This window comes from Carassius gibelio, chromosome B5, assembly GCF_023724105.1.
Source record: "Carassius gibelio isolate Cgi1373 ecotype wild population from Czech Republic chromosome B5, carGib1.2-hapl.c, whole genome shotgun sequence".
NCBI classification, from domain to species: domain Eukaryota; kingdom Metazoa; phylum Chordata; class Actinopteri; order Cypriniformes; family Cyprinidae; genus Carassius; species Carassius gibelio.
The window spans coordinates 24,777,224-24,798,479 of record NC_068400.1 but is presented as its reverse complement, the minus strand read 5'-3'; the positions used below and the strand labels follow the sequence as shown (position 1 = coordinate 24,798,479).

Below are 21,256 nucleotides of genomic sequence, written 5' to 3'. Positions count from 1 at the left end.
TCCAAGAAAATTGCAAGAGAATGTGAATTGGCTCGTGATCCAGTAATGCATGAAAGAGTTTACCAGGCTAACAGTCTGGATCTGATGACCTGGTTTGATCCTGCGGGCATATCCACCTGGATCACTGCCATGGTAATGCCAATGAAAAAGAACATCTTCCCCTGCTCATGCTACGACGGAAGAAGACAAGGGTTTCACTAGACTGCTCTATGACACACACACACAATGATACCAGTATGTCACGTTTCTGATTAAGCAAAACACGTCTGTGCACGAGTGAATTGGTAAATTTAAATTGTATATTATCCCAGGTGTTAGCTACACCTTCCTTCAATCTTTATCCTCTTTAACCCCATTGTGGTTGTTTTTGCTATATAATAAATTATCCGAAAACTTCCTTGTTCCTAATTCCTACATACTGTACATATAAACCCACAAGCTGTTTTTTTACAACTTCCGGAGTCACGTCTCATGGTTTAATTGGGACATTAACTCAAAATTGATTAGCTAGGTTTCCTACAGAAAGTTTATCAGTTGAAGACAATGTTGCTCTTAATCATGTTACAATTTGAAAGCAGTTGTGTAAGCAGCTGACATGTAGAAGCAGTAACCACAGGCTTTTGTAGAGGTTGCTGGAAGTTGTGATGTTCAGAGTTGACATGTTTGCTGGAGATTCAGGCCTTACCTGGAAAATTGGAAGCGCTGATGTGTCAGAAAACTCAAGTGAATTCCAACCCAGAGAACAGAAACAGATATGTGAAGTAAACCAATTCAAGCACCTTAAGATTTTGCATTTCTATTGCGGGTAAAAAGTCAAACAATAATCAATTTATTGCGACAGTTATTCATCCTGATCCAAGTGAACACTTTGAGGTTGGCTGAAAGTTTATGCACTCACTTTGTTCAGATGGTAGATTCTCTGTTCTTTTCACAGCAGTGAAACTGAAAAGTGCAACAGGGTGAAGAAGATCTCCAGACTAAACTGAAGTCTATTAAGGAAGTGATTATATTTAAAGTCACAATGTGACTTTTTGTAAAGTTTTTCTGATCTTTTGTAAAGTTTCTGGCAGCATGAAGAAAATAAAAAGCAGGTCTGCTAAAGAAAAAAGGACAGCCAGCATGACAGGGCCCTGATAAAACACCTCAGTGTCTTTGAATCTCAGAGCAAAGTATGCTCCCATTAATGGACCCAATGTGAACCCGACGAGAAAGCAACACCAATCATTGCCTGACAAAAGAAGAAAGTCGAACATAATATTCAAATTATTTCAAAGATAAAAGCTTAACATGTCAAAATTGCCCTGAAAACATAAACTGCTGATAATGGTGACCATAACTCACCATTCCCTTGTTTCTTGCTTCAGGGCAAGGCAGGTCCGCAACAATAGAAGTACACAGGCTGACATTCCCTTTACAAATTCTTCCAACCACTCGACACAGCAGAAAAATGGTCAAACTGTGAGAGAAAGCCCAGATGTCAAGAGACCTACCTGCAAACCAAGCACAATAGAACTCAGATCTACAAAACATGAAAGCCTGTTTCAGCCATGGAATAAAAAAAATAAAGACAATTACGACTCTTCATCTCACAATTCAGACTTTGATTTGGAGTTTATACTTAAAGCTGCAGTAGGTAACTTTTTTTTTTTTTTTTTTTTTACATATTTGTTAAACCTGTCATTATGTCCTGACAGTAGAATATGAGACAGATAATCTGTGAAAAAATCAAGCTCCTCTGGCTCCTCCCAGTGGTCCTATTGCCATTTGCAGAAATCCATCGCTCCTGTTAAGAAACAACCAATCAGAGCTGTGGTCCGTAACTTTTTTTGTGTTCAAAATTTACAAAATGTATATAATAAGCGAGTACACGTGAATCCATTTTCCAAACCGTGTTTTTAGCCTGTCCTGAATCACTAGGGTGCACCTATAATAAGTGTTTATATCCGGACTATTTTAGATTTCTTCGGGGGTACCGCGGCGGAGTAGCCCAGTACCTTTGTGATTCTTCATAGACATAAACAGAGAGAAGTAGACGCAAGCAGTTCTGTTTATTAACCGCTAGAGCGTCAAAAGTTACCGACTGCAGCTTTAACCATAGACAGTAAAAGAAATGGACACAGCTACCCCATTGGAACTCAATTGAGATTTTTTACAAAGACTGTTTCTATGGAGCCATAATCTAACATAGAAGGTAATTGAGGCTTTTATACATTGTCGTGTATCTTTACAAATAAATAATGGACAAACGGAGTCTTTAAACGCCTCCGATGTAAAGTTATTCGCTGTCAAAGTGACGCCAAAATGAATGGGAGTCAATGGGAATGCTAACGCAAGTGAAGTTCTGCTACAAGATGGCGGCACGCGGCTGACTTTAACTTCCGGTCGACTTCCTTGCCGCCTGGCTTTAACAGAGTTAGCAAGAAAAATGTCTGTGGGATGAATGTTGCAATGACTTGTTTATTATTTTTTTATTCTGTGGCAGAAACGAGTTTCCTTAAGTAACTGCATAGACATACATTAATGCTAATATGTTATAATTTCAATTTACATTAAGAAATACCCTATAAATGGGTTTCCCAAACCAGGATTCATTAAATCATAACAAATAAATAAATTATTATTATTTGTTTATGTGCGTGGCATGCGTTATTGAAATATTAACTTAAAATCTCAGAATGTACTTCAGTAAATCTTTTAGGTCAAAGGGGTTTGACTGTCAAAAAAGTTGGAATCCCTGCCCTGTATGATCTCATTTTGTCTATACTTACGGTTGTTTGCAGCAGCAGTGGTTTTCTTCCATAATCATCTGAAAGAGCCCCAGTAATGGGCGATGACAGAAACTGTAGCAAACAGTAGAGAGAGCCTATCAGACCTATCATAAAAAATTTACTGTCTTCAATACGAAAGTTGGTTTGAATAATGTGCTGCATTTGAAGAAACCCCCAACATCCATCAGAGTAAAGAAGTTACCTCCAAAAAGAACACTGTTATATTTCATTTCCATATAGGAACTCCAACCGCCCTCTGTACCAGTCCACTACGCTCTGTAAAGACTGATGCAGAGATTACAACAGCAAAATTAGAAGTGAAATTTTATATACACAGTAAAACAAAAGATTTTCTTTTTATTGTTTTCCATTACAAATATATAGAAGGAAAAATACTTAAGACATTAGCTCTGTATCATAACTAAGTGAAATTATGCTGTCAGTGGGGTAAATTATATGAGAAAGAACAGCTCTGAGCTTGAAGGCTTTCCACAGACTTACCTCTTGAACAAAGTATAGCGTATAAGTTCATTCAGTAGGTAATTGCTTAAGTCACTGCTGAAGTTTGTACAGGAAATGCTCTGTAAATCCTTTCTTTAAGTAACATCAATTTGACAGCCATAAGGAGGGGAACATGTCATGACTGGAATATCGTAAATCATGCACTGATTTGATTCTAATAAATGTATTTGTGATTACATCAAAACTACGGATCACCTGTTCTTTCATTGCAAGTATGTGGATGCTTTATGGTCTGATATTCATGACTGGCTTTACCCAAAGATACGTTACCTGATCAACTTCAACCTAAAATACATTGTCTATGGACTTGTAATGAATAATAACAAAGATGATTTTCTGGTCAATAGCATCCTTATGCTGGGAAAATTTTATATTCATAAATCCAGATTCTTGAAAGTTAAACCAGCCTTTTATGCATTTCATAATGAGTTTATTTTGTATTCAAAAGCACTTAAAATGATGAAAAGGAAAAATGCAATACGCATGTTTACTACTATTATGGATTATGATTTACAAGAAAAACCCTAGCCCCGCTCCTAGATTATTATTTAAAAACAATTATTCCCTCTTTCCTTTTGTTCTCTCTCTTTCTGTTGTATGTAGATGCACCTATTCCATTCTGTACATTGTAATGTGAAGATGTATTGATTTGGCCAAGTTGTTTGTACATTAATGTTTGTTCAAAAAAATAAAAAAAATAAAGTCCCTATTAGACTGCTGATTTCCTGCAGGGATGGGCAGTATTTCAAAAACATGTATTTGATATAATATTTTGTATTTTACATACCTTTGGAAAAAATCGAATGTATTTATTCTGAGTAATTTTTAGTTTTTAGTATTTTTGTACTTGTGGATACAGGAATTCAGCAGTCTAATAAAGAGGTTGATTGGCAAAAAGTATTTTATGTATACTATTGACTGTGATATTTCTGTACATGTAATCTTACACTGGAGCTTACAAATATTGAATATGATGAAAGAAAACGTACAGTAGAATAAACGGAACCATTCGAAAACAAACGTTTCAGGGGAACGGGACGTCGTCGCACACAACGTAAAGGACTTCAAACGGCTGTCACAGAGCACTGTAAGTTCAATAGACATGACTGATTTACAAACGATTCAACGAAGAAAGAAGATTTAACATATTAGCAAAGCTTGTTGCTGCTTGCAACACCATTGATTAGTCAACAAGAGACATTTCATTGGTCATAGCCAAGTTTAAGTGTAACACAAGCAGCATAACATTGAATATCTAATAAAAATTTATTAAGTTTGACTAAACTTACAGAATACCGGCACACGGAATTACAAGAAAACAAAAGCCTTATTCAGTCAACACGACATTTTCATGACTCGTCAGTAATTTGTATTGAATACTGTGTATTGTATCTCTGCTGTTTGTATTGTCAGGTTCATTGTTCCTGAAGAGCTCCCTCATCTGCACATGAATAAGGATACAATGAAGCGCCTCTCTACTTTGCTGTCATGACATCTCTAGCTAAAAGTTAGCCATGACAGCTCAACAGACAAGATGATGTCCACCAGACTGCTGGCACTGCTTCAGCCACATGCAGTGAGGAGGAGTCTGCCACAGATCTGCTCTGCCCGTCTTTCATGTCTCAGAAGGCAGCATGAAAACATCACCACAGCCTTCTGTCAGCCCGGATCCTGCTTTAACAAAAGCGACGATCACAAACAGAGAACATGGCCTCCTTCACTGCCAGGTCACAGCTGTGGTAGAAGGTACTTCAGCCTCACTCCTGCTGGGATTGTGAACGCAGCCCCGGCGTCCGTTCAGCCGTACCTCCGATTAATGAGACTGGACAAACCCATAGGTGAGCTGAACTCACGTGTCACGGAGTTGTTTTCCAGGATGTCCTTTAAGCTGTTTTTTTTTCAGTAAGATATGAATGGTTGTGTTGTTGTAGGAACGTGGCTGCTGTATCTGCCTTGTACGTGGAGTATTGGGCTGGCAGCAGACCCGGGATGCCTTCCTGATCTGGGCATGCTTGTGCTCTTCGGGGTGGGAGCTTTGCTTATGAGAGGAGCAGGATGCACAATCAATGACATGTGGGATAAAGACTTCGACAAGAAGGTAAGAGTACGTACATAGAAGTAAATTGATTGTTCCTTGAGTTATGTTCTTCCTTTTGTCACAGAAAGTCAACTTTTTGCTTCATTTATTAAGAACATTCAACGGGGTGGATATTTATTCCACTAGTGGTCTAAATGTCATCTTTGCCATCTTCTCATTTGGACCAAGCCTAACATATCTCCTGATCTTACCTAGGTCAGTGTGTCAAAGCACTTGGGCAATTTTGCTGTAACATTGGTCATAAACAATATCAGATAATAATAATAATTTTCTCACCCCCATGTCATTTCAAACCTGTATGATATTATTTATATAAAACAAAAGGAGATATATATTTTTTTTTAAAGTAGATTTTTTTTTGCAACAATGCCATAAAAAACTATTTTGGGATCCCAAAAGAACCTCTCATTGAACATTTCTTAAAGGGATAGTTCAATCCAAAATTAACATTTTATCATCATTTACTCACTCTCATGTCCAAACCTGTATTCTTATGTTTAACATAGAAGAAGATATTTTGAAGACTGCTGGTAATGTAGCAGTTGTTGTGGGTGATCTATTCCTTTAAAAGTACAGTTTTAATAATCCAAAACCTTTTTCTTTTAAAGACTCTCTTGTGCAATGAAAAGTTTCCATGAAAGTTAAAGGTTCTTGATGGACCCATAGATGCCAATGAAGAACCTTTATATTTTAAAGAGTGCAGTGTGTAGAAGGAAGAAAGTTGGTATGAATGTTCACGGATGTGGGTCAAGCTGAATCTTGAAAAGGTGGGTCAAATGATTGCTACAGCTAGACTGTTTAACAAGGTTCAGGAAAGAAAGCAGACCACCTGGATTTGATCTCGGCTGCTGTTGGAATCTGATGTTGGGATGTGTCATATCTTTGGTAGGTGTCAAGGACAGCCACTCGCCCCATTGCATCAGGGGAGATCACATCGTTTCAGGCTCTGGTTTTCCTCGGAGGCCAGCTGAGTTTAGCACTGGGGGTTCTTTTCTGCCTCAATTACTACAGGTGCTTTATATTTTACAGTATTTTTACACCATATTTTTGGTCACTTAGTTTAGGACAACTTCTCACCATTAACTATTATTTACGACTTTTGCCTCAAACTTCTAATTTGCTGCTTATTAATAGTTTAATAGTTAAGTTTAGATATGGGATAGAATTAAGGGATCTAAATATGATCATGCAAGCCGTTAATATGTGCTTTCGAAGTACTAATTAATAGCCAGTATGACAGTAATATGCATGCTAATAAGCAACAAGAAAACATTTGGGACTAGAGTAAGATTGTAACTTTCAAGTTGATATTATAGTAACATTTATTGTTTTGATATCTTTAAATGTAGACGAAAAGATGACTGCAATTTGTTTCATGGCAACTTAAATTTGTCTAACTAATGAACTGTGAATTCGCATCTGTCTCTAGCATAGCTCTTGGAGCCGCCTCTTTGTCACTGGTGGTCACATACCCTCTCATGAAGAGAATCACGTACTGGCCACAGTTTGTTTTAGGTGTGTTGCCATTAATATACTAAAGCACTGCCTCCATATCATTGCTGAATATTTGCTCATTTCTATTTCTAGGACTGAACATTGTGTACATTCGTTGCCCCTGTAGGTCTCACTTTTAATTGGGGTGCTCTTCTGGGCTGGTCTGCTGTGAAGGGATCATGTGACTGGTCCGTGTGTTTACCTCTCTATGTATCTGGTGTCATGTGGACATTGATTTATGACACGATCTATGCCCATCAGGTACAGTATGTGATGCGTTATCACACCCCGACCTAAATCTGTGCCTCGTGAACACTTTGTGATCCATTTTCTCATCTGGAGTAGGACAGAGATGATGATTTAAAAGTGGGCGTGAAGTCTACAGCTCTGAGGTTTCAGGAGAACACCAAACTGTGGCTGGGGGGCTTCACTGGGGCGATGCTGTCAGGGCTGGTTCTAGCAGGAGCTAATGCTGACCAGACTTTGCCCTACTATTGTGCAGTGTGTGCAGTGGCCATTCATCTAGCACATCAGGTGAACAAGATATAGACAGTGGTTGGTAATAAACGCCTGCCTGGGGTTACAAGAAAACAAATGAAGAAAAAAAAAAAACTTGGGTTATTAGTGGTTTAAAAATCTTAATTAACTTACATGATATGCCTTATCAAGTATATGAAAAGAGCTCTTAAATAAATAGAAATTATATTGACCATTTATTTTGTGTTCCACAGATCTACACTGTGGACATCAACAGACCTGAGGACTGCTGGAAAAAATTTGCTTCAAACCGAAACCTTGGACTGCTTTTATTTTTAGGAATAGTTACTGGAAACTTGTGGAAAAAGAGAAGCGATCATCAGTATGAAACACAGCTAAACTCCATTTCAAATTAGAACGCATGCTGGTTGTGTGACGTGGAATACCAACACTGATTTAGGAAACATATGTAAACCAAAGTTCATTTTAAAATATTTATTAAATGGCTACAAACAGGCTCTATTCCTTAAATAATTAGAAAACATACATTACATCTATAAAATGAATGTTAACATTGAGAACAATGCCAGTAAGTTATGCCTACAAACAGACCAAAACACCCAAATATTTTTTTTTATACAGTGAATAAAAATATAAAAAGAACAAATAAATGGACCCCTATACAGGTGGATTACAGTATCCGAATCAGATTTGGATTGTTTTAGTATAGTAACAGAGGAGAGGCCAGCTATTTGTGTATTGTATACATTAGGAAATCTGAGGCACCGTGAACGTACCGAAGAAACTGTAATCACAGGGAAGAATAAATGATCATATTTGATGGGAATGGTTCATTTGGATGAAGTAGCATTTCATTGAGTAATGAGGTCACGAAGAAGCCCGTTCCTCATATGGAGACTCATAGACATCCATAGGTGGACAGGTGCAGACGAGATGTTGGTCTCCATAGAGGTCATCGATCCTCGAAATTGTGGGCCAGAACTTGGTCTCGGGTCTCACGAAAGGCTGAAAGAACATTTGAAAACAGAATTAATAAATGTTTATTTTAAGGAAGGTTTATGTATTTTTACATGAACGTAAGCTACACACCATGGGGAACGCAGCATACTCTCTGGAGTAAGGTCTGTCCCATGTGGTAGAGGTAATACAGGCCAGCGAGTGAGGAGCCATCTTTGGAAACACGTGAAAGACAAGTTAGATTCAATCAAATTTCAGCTCTAGAATTAATGGCAAAGACAGTCTGCAGGGTTTAAAGCAGAAATGAGGAACAGGTCTTTAAAAAAAAAAATGCTTATATGAATTCTTCTGGGCATAAAATGCGACAAGGAGTACAAATAATGCCATGCTCCATAAACTTCTAGTATTACTGTACACATGATTAAAGCTGCAGAGATGCTGGCGATATGGAATGTTCTGGATTCAAGTTGTTCATTAAACTTTAAAACACTCACCTTGAGAGGATTAACCCTGGAGTCCATCCGGCCCTCTTCGATGTCTGCGATTTCCTGTCGTATGGCCAGCAGCGAGTCACAGAAGCGGTCGAGCTCGGCCTTGTCCTCAGACTCTGTGGGTTCGATCATCAGAGTTCCAGCCACAGGCCATGACATGGTCGGTGCATGAAATCCTGTCACAGAGAATCAGTCAATTATCAGACATATTTAAAGCCATTAATATTTACTTTACAGATGCTTTTCACTTACCATAATCTTGGAGTCGTTTTGCTACGTCAACTGCCTCAATGTTTGCAGACTTTTTAAAAGGCCGCACATCCAAAATAAACTCATGAGCAACAAATCCTGGAAATGCAAAATAGTCAGTAAATGATTGTGAGGAAATTGTATAGATCAAAAATGCTATATTTTATTCAATAAAGCCAACCTTTAGTGCCCCGGAAAAGAATTTTGTAGTGGTTTTCCAGTCTTTTAGCCATGTAATTGGCATTAAGGATGGCCACCTCTGTAGCATGAACAAGACCCTTTGAACCCATCATCTGTTGAATGAAAAATAAATCAAACATTTTCAAATTAGGATGATATACAGTACCATATCAGCAGATATTTATTTATTGGTATTTGGCTATATATTGGATATTTCATTGTGCTGCTCCTTCCATTTTTACATTTACATTACCTTTGCTTCCATCTAAAACTCACTAAAAGAAACTTTAAAATCTTTAAAAAGTTTAACAAAATGCAATAAAAGCACATCTCAAAATAAATGTGCATTGTTTATGCTGTACCCTTTAATGTTGCATAACCTACAGTTTGCTTCAAATATTTAAAATGAGTGTCATTTATGCAAAATAGTACAGAAATTGATTTCAAATGATCAGAAAATAAATAGTATCGGTCAGAATGTTAATAATGGTGCATCCCTATTACTCAGATTAATGTAAACTCACCTTAATGTAAGCCCATGAGATGGGCAGGATGGCGCTGGACCCCCAGGGGGCAGCACTGATGGTGCCCAAAGAACTTCCTGCATTATTGGACTGCATGTTCACCACTGGATGACAGGGCAGGAAGGGGGCAAGATGTTGTTTCCTGTTGGAAAAAGCCAAATGGTTAACTGGAGTCAACAGACCAACTGTTCAGAGTAGGGAAGGTCTTCAAAACACTTACACTCCTATTGGTCCCATTCCAGGGCCACCACCACCGTGAGGAATGCAGAAGGTTTTGTGGAGATTCAAGTGAGAAACATCTGAGCCATAGTCTCCTGGTCGACATAATCCAACCTGAATCAGAAGAACATGAACGTTCAATGTAAAACCTACTGTGAATGAAGCTCTCGCTGTAACACTTCTACAACCTAGAGCATTTAATCATCATCAATCCTGGAATATAGTGCATGATTCATTCACAACATTTAAGTTAATAAAAAAAGTTAATGTAGTATCTAATTGTAATGGTCACTACTGTATTGTCAAATGTTGCAGCACGTTCTTCGTCTGACCTGTGCATTCATGTTGGCACCATCCAGGTACACCTGTCCCCCGTTCTGATGGATGAGCTCACACACTTCGCTCACGTTCTCCTCAAACACACCGTAAGTCGAGGGGTATGTGATCATAATGGCAGCCAAGTTGGCCTTATGTTTGTCCACCTGGAAAAAAAAGGGATTAAAATGTAGTTGACTGAGTAAAGTACATCTTTAAAAGGTTAAGCATGTTAAACATGTTCTCCTTTCCAAAACCAAAGCTCTTCATAGATTGGTTCCCTCCAAAATGTATAAACACTGAGCTTTCAAAACATTATTTGTTTGAGCATCATGACACAGCAGTTACATGTGAGTTTGGAGTATTTGTTTGCTCGATCGATGGCAGTCAGGAGGTTTGTTCAGGAAACCTGTTTGAACCTCATTAAACTCAATTTTGCAATTTCATTTGGTGCTGCTAGCGGCGCAAAAACTACACACTTCACCTTTAACACCGACAAGCTAATGTAATCATAGACAAGTGTGTCAGTGTAAATAGCCAACAGAAGATAAAGGCTTCCTGTTGACAGGAGATGCAAACTGTGACACTTTAGATTACATTACATACCATAGCTTTAAGATGAGACACATCAATGTTGCCATCTTTATCCACCTCCACCACCTGAACCTTCATTCCTGCCATCTGAGCGCTGGCAGGGTTTGTTCCATGAGCGGATTTGGGAATCAGACAAACCTGAGAATTCATAACAGATTTGATGCATTAGATTAATGGACAAAAACAAACATTTATTTCTGTAACTAAGGAAACTTAAAGTTTAAGTTTAGAAGTCTGTCAGTGTTCCCTTAACCCCGTTTGTTGTTTACTGTTTATTATAGGCATGCCAATAATGCTTTTATAAGTCTTCCAAGGCACCATTAAAACATTGAAAGTGGTCCACTGAGATCCATCAATCACTTTCCAGCTCAACCAATAGCGAGAGTTTGGGGTGTGGCTACCATAACAGGTTGAGCCAGAGGGTTTTTAGCTAGAGCAGTGGTTCTCAACATTTTTTCCACCAGGCCGCACTATGGTCCAAGTGCAAGTCTCACGGGCCACATGCATATCATTTACATATCAAGTCACCAATACAAACCAACCTGATTTATAATATTATAGCCTAAATATCTAATCGATTACATTCATTGAAATAAATAATTCTACTCCCCATAAATAAAACACATGCTGCTGTTAGGAACTGACAAACTTTGTGCTGTTACTCCTTTCGAGCTGAATTTCACAATGAAGTTGCTATTGTAAAATGCAGTCTGTAAGACGCGCACGAGATCATGATTTGACGCGCGACACTGCAGAAAATGTGCATTCACAAATGCAGCTTATGTTGATCCAAATATGGAAAGCACTTTCAAATTTAATAGGAGGTTCTCTCCAGAGATGTTTTGCCACATTTCTTCAATTAAGGATGATAGCTGTGTAGTATGAGTGTTTCCATTAACCTGAACTTCTTCATTAAGTTGCGGGGCAAACTGATACTGCGACTAGGGCTGCACGATTCTGGATAAATTGAGAATCAGAATTTTTTTGGTCTCCTATAGAGATCACGATTCTCCTACGATTGTTTATTATTATTATTATTACTACTATTATCATTATCACAATTATATAAATTAATACTTTTATTTTGCAAGGATTCTTTAAATTGATCAAGTGTGACAAAGACATTCATAAAATGTAAATGTAATATTTCTATTTCACATAAATGTTGTTCTTCTGAACTTTCTATCAAAGAAACCTGAAAAAAAAAAAAATCTAATCTGTTTTCAACATAATAATAATAAAGGTTTAATTCATAAACCTACTATACTTGTTTCATTACTGGACGAATCAGCGTTTTTGAACCATTCTCTTGAATGAAAAATTCATTGACAAATAAATTTAAGACACTTGTCGCCACCTAGTGGTGAAACAATGCAATCGACACAAACGTTATTTGAAGCGCAGTACTTTCAAAAGGGAATTTGTTATATTTTGATCGCTGCCATATAGACATCAATGTTTATATCTGAACTATAAACTTTATCCCAGTATTTCTGTGATAATATAGAATGAATATTACAGAAATATTACTGTGTAGTTGAAGATATTTTTTATATTAATTTAAAAACAAATTAAATTGTAAAAAGTTGTTACGGGCCACATGCTGCCCGCGGGCTGCCAAAGCTTAGGTTTCCATCCAAAGATTCGAATTATGGAATCATGCATAAAACATATTCCACCCAACAAGTCAAAGAAAACAAAATGGTAAAATGTGGCACTAAATACCACTGAATATATAAATTTTCATTCATGAGAAAAATTACTTGGATAGCGCTAAGTCACTTGACTTTTTCGATGCTCATGGATAAATGTATTCAGTAAATGGGTTTCCATTGTAATTTATGTGAATTTTTTACTTATAAAATAAAAAGTTTCTCGTACTCAAGTGTGTGCGTAAGTTTTTTTTTTTTTATGCAACATTTTTTGAATTTATACATTCTAAAATGTGCATAAAATAAGTGGATGGAAATGCAGTTTATGGCGGACATATGGCATGGGAAAATACATTTAATTTCAGTAACAGAAGTTCAAGCCAAAATTAGAAGACTTAAATATACTATATACTATACTAAAATATGCAGAGTCAACAGGGTAAAACAAAGGTGAAAACTGGCAATGCTTTTAGATGGAGAAGTGGAATGAGAGGTTCATGTTTGAATCGCTATAAAGCCACAATAAGCCCATGGAGCAAACTTGCCAATCCATCTTGATGAATGACACAGAGGAACGTAGACCGGTGAACCCTGACCGGTTAAGAGGACAGCTATCCTCACATGTGACTTGCATAAAGACAGTTGGGTATGCTTTGTAATGTTGCCTTGTGAAAGCAAACCAGACCAAGAAGAAAATTGAACATTGTAACAAAATTAAGACTCTGTTTCAGTTTCAGAACAAAGCAAACGTTCTACAGGCCTGAAAACGCCCCAAAAAGTATCTGCAATGGTTGTTGCTTATGGAGAAACCGCATACTTCAACTTTAATGGTTGATTAACATACATGGAACCCAATTTTTTTGTTGCCTTATTTAAACACTTAATGTAAAACAGACTTACAACACTAAGCTTGCCAAGGTGTGATACAACATTTAAAGGGTTAGTTCACCCAAAAATGAAGGTTGTCAATCAATCACTTATCCCTCTGTCGTTCCAAACCAGTAAAAGCTCTTCCGAACACAATTTAAGATATTTTGGATGAAAAACTGGAGGCTTGAGACTTTCCCATAGACTGCCAAGTAAATAACAGTGTCAGGGTCCAGAAAAGTATGAACGTAAAACAAATCAAATAATTTTTGTTTCTTTTAAATCAATAATTCAGAACTAAGGACACAGTGGTCTAAATGCTTAACATGCAATTTTCAATAGGTCACCATGGACAAACTCATCGTCCAAGGACTGAATGTCTTAAAAACCTCCAAATATGGAATCTTGCACTGAAGTGGATTCCGGTAACGGGTGGTTGTTTTCTATGGATATTTACTCAACCATGGCAGTTTGAACCTTGGCTGGTTTAAGAGCTGCATCCGCTATCTAAGATCTGCTTATTAGGAAAATGATAAAAACAAAGGCCAGATTACAAAACACTGCAGTGACTTGACTAAACGTTCTTATCACCGACCTTCTTTCCATTCCCCACTAACAATTCACCACTTTTTCACTTTTCATGGTGGACAGAATTTAACTGATTGTTTACCTTTAAAGCAGCAATTCTACTTCGGTCAGGGGTTAAATCACCTATAGGTGAATTTTTTTTTTAAACTTTCATAAATTCATATTTTTGGGAAAATAATATAAGAAACAACAAAAGTATATGTATATATTATATTTGTATATAATGATTGCATCTATATAAAAATATAATACAATTACTATATAATACAAATTACATAATACTAAATTATAATTTTATATAATATGTATTTGGCCTACTTTTAACTTTTTTTCTTTTTTTTTTTTAAACTGAGGACATTACGTGTTTTATCAGATTGCCATTCTGCTTACAATCAGTTTTCACAAGATTAGGAAAAGTCATGAAGGGTCAACCTGATACTTAAATGGCCCTGAGGTAACACACAATGCTTGAGGTTAAATCAGAGCGTTTCACTGCAGGGTGATACTCACTGTCCTGTGAGATTCTCCTTTGGAATTTAGATAGGCTTTGATTGCAGCCAAGCCGGCATATTCCCCCTGCGCGCCACTGCGGGACAAAGAAAAATCAATAGCATCATGTATATGTAAATGTACTGTCTCAGCACAGCAGAGATCAAAGTTTGCTTCAAAAGGCTCTTGCCCAAGAGTACAGTATGCTAATGATCCTGTTAAAGTGTCAACCAAGCAGAACGTATAGATACCTACACACCCCCAAAACTTATCAGCACCAGAAACCTGAACGAAACTGAATGCGCCGCGTTGACATTTGCTTTGTCAACTACAAGACCACTGTTTACTAAAATTTAAATGAATCATGACTTTGATATCGTAACAACAATATCAGGCAGGACACTTGCCTATTTGGCTGAAAGGAGATCTTATCATATCCTGTAATCTCACAAAGGTCTCTCTCTAGCTGTCTGAAGAGCTGCTGATAACCTTCGGCCTGATCCAGTGGCACGAAAGGATGGATGTTTGCAAATTCTCTCCAGGTGATTGGCTGTTGTGAAAAGTGAATCACAGTGAGTCAGTGAATAGATCAGACTGGTTAAAATGAACCTATGTCCAAAAGTAAAAAGCAGGGCTGATATTAAAGAGCAGATTAATATGCACTCACCATGAGCTCGGAGGAACTGTTCAGCTTCATTGTGCATGAACCCTGGATTCAACAGCAGAGTTTTAATGTGACGCTTGCACGTAAAAACATTACAGTGAATGAATACCATTGTAATGGTAACCAGTTCTTTACTTACCAAAGGAATCATACTGTGTACGAGGGAAATATCTTTATTTTCCAGGCGCTTCATGTAACGTACAATATTGGTCTCTGAGTGGTAACTGAATTTGAATGCAATGTATACAAATGATTACGATACAGAAATAGCCCAACCATATATTTAGACAAGATTTTATCAAGTTTCATTGATTTGTTCAAAACAACAACTAGCATTAAAACAAACCTGTTAAACACTTGATGGGTAAGAAACTTGCTAGTCCTCTTGAAAGGGCTTGCCAGCAGTCCTTTTGTCCGCTCACTCATTTTCTCAGCAATAAGCTCCTGAAAATGTCAAAAGGAAGAGATGTCATTTGGTCACAGAGAATAGAGGTATTTTTAGCAATAATTGAATCAGGTGAGAACTTACAGCTGAGGACTCACAACCGAAGATCCAGAGCAGATCATCCAAGTCTCTCTCAGTGACCGTTTCATCCAGAGACACTCCGAGCTAAAGATCACAAATCAACAAACTACATTAAAACCATTAAATATATTAATAATTTTTTTATAAAAGTACAGGTTTTTTCTAAATAAAAACAAGTAGCAGCATTGCCTATTTGTGGGTTTATTTTTAACATTTTCGCAGGCCTCACCAGTCCATCACTGTACACCCGCAGGTTGATCTCCCGCTGCATAGCTTTTTCCAAGATGTCCTTGCCGGCCACACCACAGTTGATCTTCAGCGTGTCAAAGAAGTTCTCGTGTTGGAGTTTGTGCCCAGCTCTTTTCAGCCCTTTTAAAACAATGAAAATAACATTCAGTGTCATAACACTTCTTATTAAAAAAACAAAAAAAAACAAACAGGATTCTAAAAAAGTAAACTTGCCCTCAGCTAGAATCAATGTTGCATTGTGGGTTCTCTCTGCAATGTGCCTCAATCCTTGTGGCCCATGATACAACGCAAACATGGAGGCCATGTTTGCAAGAAGAGCCTGAATGGAGACATTAAAACTGAGTAAAGACAAATATACACATACACACACTGTATTTTTCAGGTTTGTGAAGCTGTACCTGGGCGGTGCAGATGTTGCTGGTGGCTTTGTCCCTGCGGATGTGCTGCTCTCTTGTCTGGAGAGCCAGACGATAAACCTCTTTACCAGCCGCATCTCTGTAACAGGAAACATTTGACAGTTGATACCAACACTGAGGAGGGAAAAACACACAGAATCCTATAAATGACAGACTTACCTGGTCACTCCAACCATCCTTCCTGGCATCATCCGAACCAGATTTTCTTTGACTGCAAAGAATGCAGCATGAGGCCCACCATAGCAAAGAGGTACTCCGAAGCGCTGGGAGCTGCCCAGGGCAATGTCAACTCCAAACTCACCCGGAGGACGCAACATGCAGAGTGCCAGCAAGTCTGTGGCACAGCAAGCCAGTGCCTTTGATAAAAATGGACCAAAAATCTAATTAAATGTGGCACTTTTGAACATTTTTTCCTTTGCACAAAACAGATTCTGTTGTTGCAATTAAGTACCAATTGGGTAGGTCACCCAAAAATTACAATACTCATTGCCCTCATGTCATTCCAAACTTGTATGAAAAAAAAAAAATAATAATAAATATATATATATATATATATATATATATATATATATATATATATATATATATATATATATATATATATATTTATTATTATTTTTTTTACGGATCACAGATGGAGATTTTTTATAAAACACTCAAATCTCACTTCCATATATTCAAGCTGGACATGAAGCTAGGCCTCACCAGGTTTCACTTCAATGTTTGACAGCTCTTAACTATTTAGTAGTATAGAAAAAACAATGTGCTCTTCAAAATTTCCCCAGAAGAAAACACAAGTCAAACTCGCTTGGAGCAGCATGAGGGTGAATAAATCAGTTTAGTGAATGGATCAAGTAAAAACCTAATATGCAAAATGTGAATTTTATAAATGACATCTGGAGGTGAGATGTACATACACCACCCTTGTGAGCCCGATCAACAAGTGCAGTGAAATCTTCCACTCGGCCTTCAGTGTCTGGATACTGGAAGAGCACACCGCTAACATCCTTCCCACTGAAGTCCATCTCATGAGGAAGCTTGAGAACAGTCTTCACACCAATGTAACTAAAGGATACAAACTTTTCATCAATACAGACAGACAGACAGACAAAGACAGATGGGTAGAGAGACAAAGAGACGGAAAGACAGACTGTTAGAAGGATAGAGAGAAAGAAACAGGTAAGGACAGACAGATAGATAGATAGATAGATAGATAGATAGATAGATAGATAGATAGATAGATAGATAGATAGATAGATAGATAGATAGATAGATAGATAGATAGATAGATAGTTCTTTGTTCTACATGTTGATGCCCTTCCTTACTTGGCTCTGGTTTGCACAACTGCAATAGTCTGTGGATGGCAGCGTGGGTCAATGTAGAACATTCTTCTTTTGCTTTGCCTTTGAAAAGGAACAAGTTCGTTTTAATTATCACTCCCAGCCCTGGGGAAACACCATTCTGCATGCCAAAGACTCAAATGAGCAGGTTCAGGTGTTGGCTAACAGACTAAAGCGCTCTTGATAAACAGAACGTGCTCTTCTCCAGAAGTGAGCATACTAACCTGTGGCAGAGCTGCATGGCCTCAGCAGCAGCAGTTCCCTCATCCAGCAGTGACGCATTAGCTACTGCCAATCCCGTGATGTCACAGACCATGGTCTGATAATTCAGCAGGCTCTCCAGACGCCCCTGAGAGACCTCAGGCTGGTAGGGGGTGTACTGGGTCAACCTGCAGAGAACACAAAAAACTCATTAAATCCCTAACCACAGACCTCCAGTCTGAGTCACAAGATTTATCTTGCGTAATAAAAATCATCAAAATGCAATTTGCTTTTTGACTAGAACTGTACTGACCACGATACACTAATGAACAAGGTGTTCCGGCGTGTGGCTGTAAATTTTAAGTCCCATGACTGAAACAAACTTTTGCTCCACCAGAAGCTGAAATATACTGTATGCTGCCAACAACAACAAACACATACCATCCCGAATTCTCAAGCAGATTTCTTTGTATGACTGGTGGGACCGAGCAGTTATAATAACCCATTCCAATATAGGACCTCCACATCTTGTTCCTCGATGCAATCTTTTGAAGCGAATCAAGAATTTCATTCTCACCTGTAGTGATGAAACACAAAGATAAGAACGATTTGAAAATCTGTGGTTACTGTTAAACACAGTCAAGTATGTAAAACATTCTAGATTAATAAAACCGTTCTCACATGCTTACATAGTTTCGCTTTTGTTGGGAGTCAGTAATATAGCCATTAAAAATCGGTTTGATCTGACAGTAAAATGGTTTGTGTTGCATCAAATTAAATCCAACTTCTGTTTCACAAGTGAATATTTTTGGAAGCTTCTCGCATGACTCAGAAGTACGAAGTAATTGCTTTTACACACACCACCAAATACACCTAGTATTTAAACACCCACCCACAAAACAATCAACATGGCATGATCTGATGAATAATACAAGAGCACGATCTCACTGATTAATATATATGCATTAAGCATGTTTGAAATTCATAATATAGTAGCAAAAAGTTAGATAAAGCGCATATGGACTAGTTTGATGGTTGTAGCTTGAGGGCACTGGAGCCGGTTCATACAGACACACACAAATTCTCGAGGCATTGTGCTACAGCTTAGCAACACAGCAAATGATCGGGGCAAAGATAATGCTGTAGTAAAAACAGCAAGAGAGGGGGGAAGAAATACGCATTACTGACCTCCTCAACACTTAACAAATCTGTGGGATGTTCATTTAGTCAAGTTTAACACAGGATATTTGTGCGACAATGAGGCACCCAGCCGGTTTAATGTCTTAATATAATGTTTATCGGTGTAAAATTCTGTAAAAGGTATTCTATTTTTAACATAACTATATTGAGACATAAAAATATATCCATTAAACCACAAAAGGGAAAGTTTAGTGAGCCCATTATTGTTGAGCAGTGAATTTCTCGCAGGATTTGCAGATCAAGCTCTGTGCAGCTGAACCAGCAGAATCCAGTATAGCCCCCCCCCCCCCCCCCATTCGGCTTCAGCATGGCATGCTTCATTACAGACACACACAACAGAGGAGAAAACTGACTCCTGCCATATGTCAAACCTCAGATTAACTACCATTAATTGTATGTTTAATGACAATATTCCTTTCATAACCCTCATTTTGTTATTTATACAATAATTTGGGGAGGGGGGAAAACAGTCTAGTGACTTGAGAAAGGTTTGGCACAATGATGTCAGAACCATCTCTTAAAACGAGACGTTACTTTACACTTTATATCTGCATTTACATACGCATTTTTACATTTAACGAGTCATGTTGGCAGCAAAAATGTTAGTGAAGCGTGTTTATTCCCACTTCAGTGTAGTGTTCCATGTATAATGTGTAAACCATCCGTTTTCCTAACATATGTTTTTGAAATAATCACTTGACTTTATAATTGCAAATGCAACCAAAGTTATGCATGCTGTTTATCGTTAATAGCGATAAATGGTCCATTATTACGCAAAGTTGCATGTTGAGCGGTGCACGCGTGATGTAACGCTACAGCTAACCAGATCAAACTGGCCGAGTGACGCTGAACTTTACACTCTAATTGTCATCCTATTGGCATCGGCTGAGGGCGTCAGGAGATTGGTGCTCCTCGCCGGGCTCCGCAAAAACAACTCCAAATATGTTCAAAGGAAGACTTAACGGAGAAAAACACTCCAGTAAGGACTACTGGCACACAAAGGCGTAACCTACATTCCTCGCTCAGATGGACTCCTTTGTCCGAGTCTGGTTCGATAGAAAAGCCTAATTCGAAATATTTCGAAATAAAACTCTAACTTAGATTTGTTAAAAATGTTTAACGGAACGACTAGTTCCGCTGCTCTAAAATCTGACACCAGACAGAGTTTTCAGATACCGCAGGAACGAAATTTAACCTCGCAGTTTGCCTTAGGGACCGTCCGTGTAAATAAATGATGAATTCACAACAACAAACGACACGTGTTTCCTCTGTCTGTCTGTCTGTCTGCTGAGAGCAGTGCGAACCACTTACACACAGGATCGTCCATTTTCAAACTTCTTCCCAGGCTGATGGATGCGGGAACTGTGCTTTCGATAAGCTGAGCGACTGACTGAAATCAAAAGAAAACGTATTAACTATTATTAAAAAAAACTATTATTATTTTTAGCATTATCCCCATCAAAACAAACTGCGAATATTGTTGCCGTTTTTATTGCAAAATTGATTAAAGTTTGAGTGCGAGTAAAATGCTGACATAAAGCGTTTAAACAGATTTGCAATCTAACATATTAGAACATAAACATTACGTTTAATAAAAAAATAAATAGGTTTTACCTCAAGTCCAAGGGTATTGAGCATCTCTCTTTTCTCTTTGTCACCCGGTCCAATGTGTCTTTCTGAAAAATCATCATGTCTCGGCAAAATTCGTTCTATCTTCCTAGACCACAAAACTTGTGAGGTGCCCATACAGCGCACATTTGCAGACACATCTGCGTTTAAAACTTGAAGTTTCTTAAAAACATCCCCTTTATTGCTTATATTTCTGTAAGGCGCGCGAGCGTTGATCGACCTGCTGATGACAACACGCCAGGATTTAGCGCAGCTCTGCATGCTCTTCACTTGAGATTGACTAAAAATTGTACGGAAGAATCTTTCAGTCAGCCTCCAAGCCGTGTAACCCACTAAATGTCTGTGAAATTCCTTAAAAGTGTCTATTTTATACGCCTCCTCGTTGCACAGGGAGCAGCCAATCGATAAGGGATTTCTCTCTGACGCAAAGACAAGCCCCGCTCGACCAGGTTCCGCCGAAATAACTTACAGAGCTGTGAGGAGTTGAAACGAGGCGGTTTACATCTGTATTACTCACACACTCGG

General features: G+C 38.0%; 2 protein-coding genes and 1 long non-coding RNA gene across 5 annotated transcripts in view; 1 reads left to right on the top strand and 2 right to left on the bottom strand.

The window, feature by feature from the left end:
- The window catches only part of LOC127957173 (uncharacterized), a 3,182-nt gene extending 1,170 nt beyond the window's left edge, over nucleotides 1–2,012 (bottom strand). The window contains exons 1-3 of one of the 2 annotated variants that reach the window (XR_008153725.1): nucleotides 899–2,012; nucleotides 596–685; nucleotides 64–170 (exon numbers count right to left, since the gene is read on the bottom strand). This is a non-coding gene — a long non-coding RNA (uncharacterized LOC127957173). Of the gene's footprint in view, nucleotides 1–63; nucleotides 171–595 lie in introns of both variants that reach the window. The other variant, XR_008153726.1, reaches the window with a different exon arrangement.
- Nucleotides 1–8,064, top strand: part of LOC127957171 (4-hydroxybenzoate polyprenyltransferase, mitochondrial-like) — a 10,594-nt gene extending 2,530 nt beyond the window's left edge. Inside the window, exons 1-8 of one of the 2 annotated variants that reach the window (XM_052555582.1) lie at nucleotides 4,093–4,377; nucleotides 4,704–5,128; nucleotides 5,222–5,388; nucleotides 6,278–6,399; nucleotides 6,818–6,903; nucleotides 7,010–7,143; nucleotides 7,228–7,416; nucleotides 7,614–8,064. In XM_052555582.1, the coding sequence (XP_052411542.1) occupies nucleotides 4,825–5,128; nucleotides 5,222–5,388; nucleotides 6,278–6,399; nucleotides 6,818–6,903; nucleotides 7,010–7,143; nucleotides 7,228–7,416; nucleotides 7,614–7,775 (1,164 nt within the window). In that variant the 5' untranslated portion in view covers nucleotides 4,093–4,377; nucleotides 4,704–4,824 and the 3' untranslated portion in view covers nucleotides 7,776–8,064. Of the gene's footprint in view, nucleotides 1–4,092; nucleotides 4,378–4,703; nucleotides 5,129–5,221; nucleotides 5,389–6,277; nucleotides 6,400–6,817; nucleotides 6,904–7,009; nucleotides 7,144–7,227; nucleotides 7,417–7,613 lie in introns of those variants that run through there. The other variant, XM_052555583.1, reaches the window with a different exon arrangement.
- On the bottom strand, nucleotides 7,840–21,256 carry LOC127957168 (glycine dehydrogenase (decarboxylating), mitochondrial). Its single transcript, XM_052555574.1, has 25 exons — nucleotides 20,717–21,256; nucleotides 20,414–20,492; nucleotides 18,344–18,479; nucleotides 17,926–18,090; nucleotides 17,687–17,764; nucleotides 17,278–17,425; nucleotides 16,520–16,716; nucleotides 16,343–16,439; nucleotides 16,158–16,263; nucleotides 15,925–16,064; nucleotides 15,699–15,779; nucleotides 15,516–15,613; nucleotides 15,309–15,393; nucleotides 15,173–15,214; nucleotides 14,913–15,055; nucleotides 14,527–14,602; nucleotides 10,922–11,047; nucleotides 10,333–10,482; nucleotides 10,002–10,114; nucleotides 9,782–9,923; nucleotides 9,259–9,370; nucleotides 9,081–9,176; nucleotides 8,832–9,004; nucleotides 8,470–8,550; nucleotides 7,840–8,385 (listed from the first exon to the last, which is right to left on the bottom strand). The coding sequence occupies exons 1-25, from the start codon at nucleotides 20,990–20,992 to the stop codon at nucleotides 8,248–8,250; spliced, it is 3,078 nt and encodes a 1,025-aa protein (XP_052411534.1). The 5' UTR covers nucleotides 20,993–21,256; the 3' UTR covers nucleotides 7,840–8,247.

Coding starts and splice junctions, on each gene's coding strand:
- LOC127957168 (XM_052555574.1), bottom strand. CDS start 20,992: ATGCAGAGCTGCGCTAAATCCTGGCGTGTTGTCATCAGCAGGTCGATC. Junction 15,614..15,698: donor TCGGTTGTGAGTCCTCAGCT/GTAAGTTCTCAC, acceptor TGACATTTTCAG/GAGCTTATTGCTGAGAAAAT. Junction 14,603..14,912: donor ATCTCCTTTCAGCCAAATAG/GCAAGTGTCCTG, acceptor TTTGTCCCGCAG/TGGCGCGCAGGGGGAATATG.